General features: G+C 33.0%; 1 protein-coding gene across 2 annotated transcripts; it reads left to right on the forward strand.

Moving 5' to 3' along the window:
- The first annotated feature begins 544 nt into the window (after positions 1–544).
- LOC124455100 lies at positions 545–9,851 on the forward strand. 2 transcript variants are annotated; one of them, XM_047005836.1, is made up of 2 exons: positions 545–617; positions 9,027–9,851. In XM_047005836.1, the coding sequence occupies exon 2, from the start codon at positions 9,060–9,062 to the stop codon at positions 9,651–9,653; it is 594 nt and encodes a 197-aa protein (XP_046861792.1). In that variant the 5' UTR covers positions 545–617; positions 9,027–9,059; the 3' UTR covers positions 9,654–9,851. The 2 variants fall into 2 exon arrangements, with proteins under 2 accessions (XP_046861792.1, XP_046861793.1); XM_047005837.1 differs by lacking the exon at positions 545–617 and adding an exon at positions 8,014–8,071.
- Positions 9,852–12,353: the final 2,502 nt, after the last annotated feature.

Here is a 12,353-nt window from a genome sequence, read left to right on the forward strand (position 1 = left end):
TAAAGAATATCAAACATAGGTGCGTCGCTTCGACGTCGATGTTGCAAAACATTGTCTTCAGAGAATGGCAATGAAGTGGCAGCAAAATGATCCATTTTCAAGTTTAAAATTTTCGTTACCTAAAGCTGACTGTTTTAAAATAAAATAAGTCAGGGTTGGATTTCAAAGGTTATAAACCATAATTTTTAATCAATACTTAGTATTTTGATATTCAATCAAGACGGTATTTTCAAAAACAATGCTAAAGTGCATCTGACTTATAGGAAAGCATGCTGTATTCCAACTGTATAATTGATAGTTTCTAAAAGGTTTAATTAACCATCTTCCAAACCATAAATAACTTCTCTTGACTGCTTAACCACACAATGCTATTCCTTAATTTGAACCAATTTCCTTGCTAAACAAGCTTGGTCATAAGTATAGTTTAAGGCTTATAATCTCATCACTTTAAGTGTTTGGCCTCATGACCTCATAATGATGCAAATGTCGTAAAGCTTTCGCAAACAGGACTTTCGACAATATAGTTGGAACTTCAATTATCATTATAGTTTAGTGTGGTTTTACCGATAGCATTAGCTCGTTGGATACATGCTGCTTATATTTGATCGGCATAGGAGGTTTGTTTTAAATAATAGTATTCTCATAATATCTATTAATAACCTAATATCACATTGACGAGTCACAAACTATAAAGACAACAAAACAAATTATAAACACTTAGACACCAACATTTTTCCTTTTCAAACAACCATATTATGTATGAACCCGACAAAATACTAAGATTTTTCATTTCTTGACTGAGTTGACTTTGGCGATGATTACTGTAAGAATTTTAAAACGTCATTCAAAACCAGCACGAACAAAGCACTTACCTTGACGATCATAAACATGCCAGCTATCAACAATAATTCTATAGCTACTTCGTGATCTTTTTTAGTCACTACGGAGTCACATGAGACTAGTGGCAATAACACTTAGTTTTAATTTATTTAGCCTGGTTCTTCTTTAATATTGTAAGAGATAAGACAATACATATTAATCTATACGTTTGTTGCGGCTAGCACAATTCAATGACAGTTTTGACGAAAGCCAAGATTTGCATTTGGAGAGAGTTAGTGACTTTAAACAGAATATTGTAAAACGAAATGTCAACAAATATTTTAATTTTCAAAATAGTATTATTGTGTAGCATATTGAACAAAATTTTTGTCAACTGTTCTCATTTTATTTTGTTATTCTGGTGCTGCCTAATTGTTTGCTGGCACTAATTGTTATTCTGCTTACAACTCACCGATTATCTAAAATATAGTTTTAATCATAAAATGCTATACCTTATTTTGAACCATTTTCCTTGCCATACAAGCTTCGTCATTAGTATAGTTCAAGGCTTATAACTCTATTTCATTTTCATACAAACCTACTATTTATCTTATCAATTTAAGTGTTTTGCCTTATAACGACCTCATACTGATAAAAATGTCGTAAAGCTTTCGTAAACAGGACTTTCGGCAATTTAGTTAGGGCTTCTACTATCATTAAAGTTTAGTGTGGTTTTACCGATAGCAATAGCTCGTTGGATACATGCTGCTTATTTTTGATCGGCATAGGAGGTTTTGTTTTGAATAATAGTATACTCATAATATCTATTAATAACCTAATATCACATTGACGAGTCACAAACTATAATGACAACAAAACAAATTATAAACACGTAGACACCAACATTTTTCCTTCTCAAACAACCATGTGATGTATGAATCCGACAAAATACTGTGATTTTTCCTTTCTTGACTGAGTTGACTTTGGCGATGATTACTGTAAGAATTTTAAAACGTCATTCAAAACAAGCACGAACAAAGGACTTTGACGATCATAAACATGCCAGTTATCAACAATAATTCTATAGCTACTTCGTGATCTTTTCGTAACCACGGAGTCACATGAGACTAGTGGCAATAACTGTTAATTTTAATTAAGTAGGCCTGGTCCTTCTTTGATATTGTAACAGTCAAGACAATACATTTTAATCTATACGTTTTTGCGGCAAGCACAATTCAATGACAGTTTTGACAAAGCCAAGCTTTGCATTTGCAGAGAGTTAGTGACTTTAAACAGGATCTTGTAATACGAAATGTCAACAAATATTTTAATTTTCAAAACTATCATTGTGTAGCATATTGAACAAAATTTTTGTCAACTGTTCTCATTTTATTTTGTTATGCTGGTGCTGCCTCATTGTTTGCTGGCACTAATTGTTATATGAATGTTTATATGTTTGAATTAAATGATATGATCTTGCACTTAAGATCATATCTACCAACGTCATGTTATACCTGATTTTTTCCTGAACATTGCTTAAATTGTCCAGCTTGCTCATATCTCATTTAACTAATTGTTATTGTGCTTACTACTCACCGAATATCTAAAATATATTTAACCACACAATGCTATACCTTATTTTGAACCATTTTCCTTGCCATACAAGCTTCGTCATTAGTATAGTTTAAGGCTTATAACTATTTTTTTCCTACAAACCTATTATTTATCTTATCAATTTAGGTGTTTTGCCTTATAACCACCTCATACTGATGCAAATGTCATAAAGCTTTCGTAAACAGGACTTTCGGCAATTTAGTTAGGGCTTCTATTATCATTATAGTTTAGTGTGGTTTTACCGATAGCAATAGCTCGTTGGATACATGCTGCTTATTTTGATCGGCATAGGAGGTTTTGTTTTGAATAATAATATACTCATAATATCTATTAATAACCTAATATCACATTGACGAGTCACAAACTATAATGACAACAAAACAAATTATAAACACTTAGACACCAACATTTTTCCTTCTCAAACAACCATGTGATGTATGAACCCGACAAAATACTGAGATTTTTCATTTCTTGACTGAGTTGACTTTGGCGATGATTACTGTAAGAATTTTAAAACGTCATTCAAAACCAGCACGAACAAAGGACTTACCTTGACCATCATAAACATGCCAGTTCTCAACAATAATTCTATAGCTACTTCGTGATCTTTTTTCGTAACCACGGAGTCACAAGGGACTAGTGGCAATAACTGTTAATTTTAATTAAGTAGGCCTGGTCCTTCTTTGATATTGTAACAGTCAAGACAATACATTTTAATCTATACGTTTGTTGCGGCAAGCACAATTCAATGACAGTTTTGACAAAAGCCAAGCATTTGCAGAGAGTTAGTGACTTTAAACAGGATCTTGTAATACGAAATGTCAACAAATATTTTAATTTTCAAAACTATCATTGTGTAGCATATTGAACAAAATTTTTGTCAACTGTTCTCATTTTATTTTGTTATGCTGGTGCTGCCTCATTGTTTGCTGGCACTAATTGTTATTGTGCTTACAACTCACCGAATATCTAAAATATAGTTTTAACCACACAATGCTATACCTTATTTTGAACCATTTTCCTTGCCATACAAGCTTCGTCATTAGTATAGTTTAAGGCTTATAACAATATTTTTTTTCCTACAAACCTATTATTTCTCTTATCAATTTAGGTGTTTTGCCTTATAACCACCTCATACTGATGCAAATGTCATAAAGCTTTCGTAAACAGGACTTTCGGCAATTTAGTTAGGGCTTCTATTATCATTATAGTTTAGTGTGGTTTTACCGATAGCAATAGCTCGCTGGATACATGCTGCTTATTTTTGATCGGCATAGGAGGTTTTGTTTTGAATAATAATATACTCATAATATCTATTAATAGCCTAATATCACATTGACGAGTCACGAACTATAATGACAACAAAACAAATTATAAACACGTAGACACCAACATTTTTCCTTCTCAAACAACCATGTGATGTATGAATCCGACAAAATACTGTGATTTTTCCTTTCTTGACTGAGTTGACTTTGGCGATGATTACTGCAAGAATTTTAAAACGTCATTCAAAACAAGCACGAACAAAGGACTTTCCTTTACGATCATAAACATGCCAGTTATCAACAATAATTCAATAGCTACTTCGTGATCTTTTTCGTAACCGCGGAGTCACAAGAGACTAGTGGCAATAACTGTTAATTTTAATGAAGTAGGCCTGGTCCTTCTTTGATATTGTATCAGTCAAGACAATACATTTTAATCTATACGTTTTTTGCGGCAAGCACAATTCAATGACAGTTTTGACAAAGCCAAGCTTTTCATTTGCAGAGAGCTAGTGACTTTAAACAGGATCTTGTAATACGAAATGTCAACAAATATTTTAATTTTCAAAACTATCATTGTGTAGCATATTGAACAAAATTTTTGTCAACTGTTCTCATTTTATTTTGTTATGCTGGTGCTGCCTCATTGTTTGCTGGCACTAATTGTTATATGAATGTTTTTATGCAGTGCGGTGTTTGAAATTAAATGAGATATGATCTTCGCACTTAGCACTTAGCGAAGATCATATCTCATTTAAATTCAAACACCAACGTCATCCCGTTGAGTCACCTGATTTTTTCAGGTCCTGAGACGATTGCTTAAATTGTCCAGCTAAGTGCGAAGATCATATCTCATTTAACTAATTGTTATTGTGCTTACTACTCACCGAATATCTAAAATATAGATTTAACCACACAATGCTATACCTTATTTTGAACCATTTTGCTTGCCATACAAGCTTCGTCATTAGTATAGTTTAAGGCTTATAACAATATTTTTTTTCCTACAAACCTATTATTTCTCTTATCAATTTAGGTGTTTTGCCTTATAACCACCTCATACTGATGCAAATGTCATAAAGCTTTCGTAAACAGGACTTTCGGCAATTTAGTTAGGGCTTCTATTATCATTATAGTTTAGTGTGGTTTTACCGATAGCAATAGCTCGTTGGATACATGCTGCTTATTTTTGATCGGCATAGGAGGTTTTGTTTTGAATAATAATATACTCATAATATCTATTAATAACCTAATATCACATTGACGAGTCACAAACTATAATGACAACAAAACAAATTATAAACACTTAGACACCAACATTTTTCCTTCTCAAACAACCATGTGATGTATGAACCCGACAAAATACTGAGATTTTTCATTTCTTGACTGAGTTGACATTGGCGATGATTACTGTACGAATTTTAAAACGTCATTCAAAACCAGCACGAACAAAGGACTTACCTTGACCATCATAAACATGCCAGTTATCAACAATAATTCTATAGCTACTTCGTGATCTTTTTTCGTAACCACGGAGTCACATGAGACTAGTGGCAATAACTGTTAATTTTAATTAAGTAGGCCTGGTCCTTCTTTGATATTGTAACAGTCAAGACAATACATTTTAATCTATACGTTTGTTGCGGCAAGCACAATTCAATGACAGTTTTGACAAAAGCCAAGCTTTGCATTTGCAGAGAGTTAGTGACTTTAAACAGGATCTTGTAATACGAAATGTCAACAAATATTTTAATTTTCAAAACTATCATTGTGTAGCATATTGAACAAAATTTTGTCAACTGTTCTCATTTTATTTTGTTATGCTGGTGCTGCCTAATTGTTTGCTGGCACTAATTGTTATTGTGCTTACAACTCACCGAATATCTAAAATATAGTTTTAACCACACAATGCTATACCTTATTTTGAACCATTTTCCTTGCCATACAAGCTTCGTCATTAGTATAGTTTAAGGCTTATAACTATATTTTTTTCCTACAAACCTATTATTTATCTTATCAATTTAAGTGTTTTGCCTTATAACGACCTCATACTGATGCAAATGTCGTAAAGCTTTCGTAAACAGGACTTTCGGCAATTTAGTTAGGGCTTCTATTATCATTATAGTTTAGTGTGGTTTTACCGATAGCAATAGCTCGTTGGATACATGCTGCTTATTTTGATCGGCATAGGAGGTTTTGTTTTGAATAATAATATACTCATAATATCTATTAATAGCCTAATATCACATTGACGAGTCACGAACTATAATGACAACAAAACAAATTATAAACACGTAGACACCAACATTTTTCCTTCTCAAACAACCATGTGATGTATGAATCCGACAAAATACTGAGATTTTTCCTTTCTTGACTGAGTTGACTTTGGCGATGATTACTGTAAGAATTTTAAAACGTCATTCAAAACAAGCACGAACAAAGGACTTACCTTTACGATCATAAACATGCCAGTTATCAACAATAATTCAATAGCTACTTCGTGATCTTTTTCGTAACCACAGAGTCACAAGAGACTAGTGGCAATAACTGTTAATTTTAATGAAGTAGGCCTGGTCCTTCTTTGATATTGTATCAGTCAAGACAATACATTTTAATCTATACGTTTTTTGCGGCAAGCACAATTCAATGACAGTTTTGACAAAGCCAAGCTTTTCATTTGCAGAGAGCTAGTGACTTTAAACAGGATCTTGTAATACGAAATGTCAACAAATATTTTAATTTTCAAAACTATCATTGTGTAGCATATTGAACAAAGTTTTTGTCAACTGTTCTCATTTTATTTTGTTATGCTGGTGCTGCCTCATTGTTTGCTGGCACTAATTGTTATATGAATGTTTTTATGCAGTGCGGTGTTTGAAATTAAATGAGATATGATCTTCGCACTTAGCACTTAGCGAAGATCATATCTCATTTAAATTCAAACACCAACGTCATCCCGTTGAGTCACCTGATTTTTTCAGGTCCTGAGACGATTGCTTAAATTGTCCAGCTAAGTGCGAAGATCATATCTCATTTAACTAATTGTTATTGTGCTTACTACTCACCGAATATCTAAAATATAGATTTAACCACACATTGCTATACCTTATTTTGAACCATTTTCCTTGCCATACAAGCTTCGTCATTAGTATAGTTTAAGGCTTATAACAATATTTTTTTTCCTACAAACCTATTATTTCTCTTATCAATTTAGGTGTTTTGCCTTATAACCACCTCATACTGATGCAAATGTCATAAAGCTTTCGTAAACAGGACTTTCGGCAATTTAGTTAGGGCTTCTATTATCATTATAGTTTAGTGTGGTTTTACCGATAGCAATAGCTCGTTGGATACATGCTGCTTATTTTTGATCGGCATAGGAGGTTTTGTTTTGAATAATAATATACTCATAATATCTATTAATAGCCTAATATCACATTGACGAGTCACGAACTATAATGACAACAAAACAAATTATAAACACGTAGACACCAACATTTTTCCTTCTCAAACAACCATGTGATGTATGAATCCGACAAAATACTGAGATTTTTCCTTTCTTGACTGAGTTGACTTTGGCGATGATTACTGTAAGAATTTTAAAACGTCATTCAAAACAAGCACGAACAAAGGACTTACCTTTACGATCATAAACATGCCAGTTATCAACAATAATTCAATAGCTACTTCGTGATCTTTTTCGTAACCACAGAGTCACAAGAGACTAGTGGCAATAACTGTTAATTTTAATTAAGTAGGCCTGGTCCTTCTTTGATATTGTAACAGTCAAGACAATACATTTTAATCTATACGTTTGTTGCGGCAAGCACAATTCAATGACAGTTTTGACAAAAGCCAAGCTTTTCATTTGCAGAGAGCTAGTGACTTTAAACAGGATCTTGTAATACGAAATGTCAACAAATATTTTAATTTTCAAAACTATCATTGTGTAGCATATTGAACAAAATTTTTGTCAACTGTTCTCATTTTATTTTGTTATGCTGGTGCTGCCTCATTGTTTGCTGGCACTAATTGTTATTGTGCTTACAACTCACCGATTATCTAAAATATAGATTTAACCACACAATGCTATAACTTATTTTGAACCATTTTCCTTGCCATACAAGCTTCGTCATTAGTATAGTTTAAGGCTTATAACTATATTTTTTTTCCTACAAACCTATTATTTATCTTATCAATTTAGGTGTTTTGCCTTATAACCACCTCATACTGATGCAAATGTCATAAAGCTTTCGTAAACAGGACTTTCGGCAATTTAGTTAGGGCTTCTATTATCATTATAGTTTAGTGTGGTTTTACCGATAGCAATAGCTCGTTGGATACATGCTGCTTATTTTTGATCGGCATAGGAGGTTTTGTTTTGAATAATAATATACTCATAATATCTATTAATAACCTAATATCACATTGACGAGTCACGAACTATAATGACAACAAAACAAATTATAAACACTTAGACCAACATTTTTCCTTCCCGAACAACCATGTGATGTATGAACCCGACAAAATACTGAGATTTTTCCTTTCTTGACTGAGTTGACTTTGGCGATGATTACTGTAAGAATTTTAAAACGTCATTCAAAACCAGCACGAACAAAGACTTACCTTGACGATCATAAACATGCCAGTTATTAACAATAATTCTATAGCTACTTCGTGATCTTTTTTTGTAACCACGGAGTCACAAGGGACTAGTGGCAATAACTGTTAATTTTAATTAAGTAGGCCTGGTCCTTCTTTGATATTGTAACAGTCAAAACAATACATTTTAATCTATACGTTTGTTGCGGCTAGCATAATTCAATGACAGTTTTGACGAAAGCCCAGCTTTGCATTTGCAGAGAGCTAGTGACTTTAAACAGGATCTTGTAATACGAAATGTCAACAAATATTTTAATTTTCAAAACTATCATTGTGTAGCATATTGAACAAAATTTTTGTCAACTGTTCTCATTTTATTTTGTTATGCTGGTGCTGCCTAATTGTTTGCTGGCACAAATTGTTATTCTGCTAACAACGCACAAACTATCTAAAATGTATTTTTAATGATATAATGATAGATGCTGCGATAAGATTCGGCAAAAAAATACGCGCGACGTTGCTCTTAAGATGACTCACGATCAAGTATAGAATATCCTGTAAAAAAAAAATTGCGGCGGAAATCGTTTTGTCTGCCGCCTTATTAGATTTTTTCTTGCATAAAAGATTTGTGTGTATAATAATGTAAAACTTTGTAAAATACGTCACGATGGTTGATTATAAATAGTCTGTGCTAAGCTTGTCCCAATTATATCATACATATTATAGACGAAGCAGACATCTGTTGACATTTAAAAAAAAATGAGTGGCCTAACCGTTGTAACAGCTCCTGCACTCACTAGAGTGTATACTGATGTTGATACTGGTGCAGATATGGAACTCTCCGTTTTTCAGGCAGCTTTGTTTCAAATTCCTAAAGGTTTTTTTATAATTGGTCAAGCAGCTGTTGGTCAGACTAGTGCCAAGAATCCACCAACATCTTCTATAATATTGGTAAAGCCATCGAAACCTGAAATGGTGGCCGAACCCATACATTTTGATGAAGTATGGAACGATAAAGGTACGGGCGGTAGTGAACATTGCTCATTTTGGAGAGTTGTTCCTCCAAAAGGTTATGTTGCACTTGGTGATTTGATTACAAACGGCTACGACCCACCAACGAGTGCAATAAAATCAAACTATGCCTGCATTAGAGATGATTTGGTTGTTCCGGGCTTAATGGATCCTTCTCCCATATGGAAAGACAAAGGCTCAGGAGCATGCCGTGATGGCTCATTATGGCAAGTTCATGGTGAAGGTCTTGGAGGCTTTTTCAAAGTTCAAAGTGGTTATTCAATGCCAAATCTTGATGTTTACGTTCTCCCAGCTACAGTTGAAGAAAAAAGAAAAAGCTAAGCAAATTATTCTTGGAACGTTTTTACTTTATTAACTTTTTACAGTAGAACATTTTTACTAGTAATTTTTGCTTGACTGTTATGCATGTGAAATTTCATTTAAAACTTTTTGTGCAATGTTTTCTGGAAGCCGTTTTATAATTCAGGCATGATTATCTTTCTTTTTAATTAATAAAGTTTGCCAGTTAATCATCTAAAATAATGAAATATTTGTGTAGTCAAAACTTCACGAATCTCTTTGTAATCACTTTTTGGTGTGCAGTATAAACTGAGCTCATACAGCTACTCAATAAATGCAGCATATTACAGTTTTTTAGCATTAAAACATGCACCCAGCTATTACACATGTAGGGCACGTAGCATATTTTTGATCTCAACAAGAACAGTCTATTTCTCTTAAACTGCGTCTCTCTCCCATTATTTTTCCTGAAACATTAATATTTTTATACGTATCGTAACAAGTTTTCAATTTTTTCCGTTTTAAGAATACATAGGTAATTGATAATTCTGTCGTTTTGGTCGTAAATAAAGTTTATTTTATGTAACTTTCCTGAAAAAAATGATTAGAAGGTATCAAAATTGATCTCAAACTTGCAACTTTGTATTGAAATTGAAGAAAAACCAATCACACATGCGTATGAATCAAAAATTCTTTGAAGAACTCTTGACCAGCTTTTATCTTCAAGGATAATATCGATATTATTTGCAAGAAAGTATCGTCAGGTGTATTGGCTCTTAAACGGCTAAACGAATTTTTTGTTAAGCAAATCTTCCTTTCTGCTTATATTAGGCAATTGTTCGACCATACTTTTATTAATGCAGCTCAGTATGGCATGTTTCTAGAGAATCAGTCAAATTGACTTCAAAAACCTTACAACAGAGCTTCTTGAGTCATCATACAAATATGAGCAATGAAACAGATCATTAGACTTGACACCTCTTACAGTCAACTGTATGTTGTATTCCTTTGAATAATGCAACGTACTTGTCAATTTTGCAATATTCATGCATTGATTGAGTCCAATTGCCTTTACATTTTGAAGATTCAAATCGCAAATTGAAATTTCGCCCACGGTACTGTTGGTGCCCTTCTATCATGGCGGCTTTAACACTTAAACACTGTCAACACAAAATATAAGCTAAAAAATATGTAGCTGCTTCCAAGTAAAGAATAATTTTATTTGGCTTCAATTATCCTTTTAGTTTGTAGTGTAGCTTTACCGGCAGCAATTACTCGTTTAATACGTGCTGGTTAATTTTGATCAGTTTAGAATTTTTTTTTGAGTGATAATACAAATAATACCTATTAATAACAAAATGTCACATTGACGAGTCACGAACTTTTACTGACAACAATACAAATGTAATTATATAAACTTAAACACCCACACATTTGCTTTACAAGCAACAATGTGTGGTATGAACCCGACACAAATACCGAGATTTTTCTTATCTTGACTGTGTTGACATTGACGTTGATTACGCTAAGGATTTTGAAACGTTATTCAAAACCAACACTTCTAGTAAGGACGCCATTTACGTGAGCCTGACGATCATCAACATGCCAGTTATCAATAATTCCACTTCGTGATTTGATACGTCACTACGGTGTCAAATGATGAGAAGCGTGGACGTGCTTTACTGATGAGTGTTAGCGAGCTTTCCCAAAATAATTAGTTTTTGTAAATAATTTCATACATTGACAATTACATTGAAAAGTATTTTGTGTTTCATAAACAAAACAGAAAAGCATCAGTATGTTTGGTGTAAAAGTCAGTGTTTGTAATTACGGCCTTCTTTGATGAACAAATAAAACAAATATCTCACCTGTGAAAGCGACATGTTACTTTTTGTAGACACTAAGATATCTACATACAATGTCCAACAATTTAACAAAAGAAGTTTTGGCATTATAAAAGAAATACCAAAAAAGATATCGTGTTTGTTTTTAAAAATTCTCTTTAATCTACTATAGACCCCAAAAAGGTCGAGAATATATTTTCAGCAAAGCAAAAATTTTAGCGGAAATAAGTCAATCAGCATCCATAATTTTTGCATCATCACCCGAGTCCACCTAGCCCCTCCGGTTATCAAATAACTAAATGGGTTTGTAGTAGTTTTCATTGCAGCCTGTTTTTCATGATCAGGTTGTTAAACTGGTGATTCATTATAGTTGATTTCTTAACACGACACCATTTGGATTTTATTTAAATTCCGGCATTTTTGCGTGTATTGTAGTTAATTAGCTATGCCTTTTTGTAATCTATAGTGGAATTTCAAAAACAGATGTAAGTACAAGCGCGCAAAGCATTACCGTGACGTACACTCATTTAAATAAAAACATCTTTCATTGCTTTGTTATTATTGATAGACGTCACAAGATTTTTGTTACAATGTGAGTTTGCGTTATAAACTAATTTTCTGGCTTACAGAAAGTTAAGCTTTAATGAACTATTTTATTCTATTGACGAAGAAGATGTTTACTCTATTCTCCGTCGGCAATTGCAGCCATTCAAGCCTCCGTCGTCTTTGCTCGTTTGGGATAGGAAAAAAACTAAAAGTTTGTACACATTTAAACTGATATTGTAACCCTATTAATTTGAGCTTTATAATGCATAATATCAACAGAAACGTATGTACATCTGTGCACTTTTTTCTTCAGTAAAGCAACTTAGTTTACCTTAACAATACTTTACGCTAT

This window comes from Xenia sp. Carnegie-2017, unplaced genomic scaffold (assembly GCF_021976095.1).
Source record: "Xenia sp. Carnegie-2017 unplaced genomic scaffold, XeniaSp_v1 HiC_scaffold_3, whole genome shotgun sequence".
Taxonomy (NCBI): Eukaryota; Metazoa; Cnidaria; class Anthozoa; order Malacalcyonacea; family Xeniidae; genus Xenia; species Xenia sp. Carnegie-2017.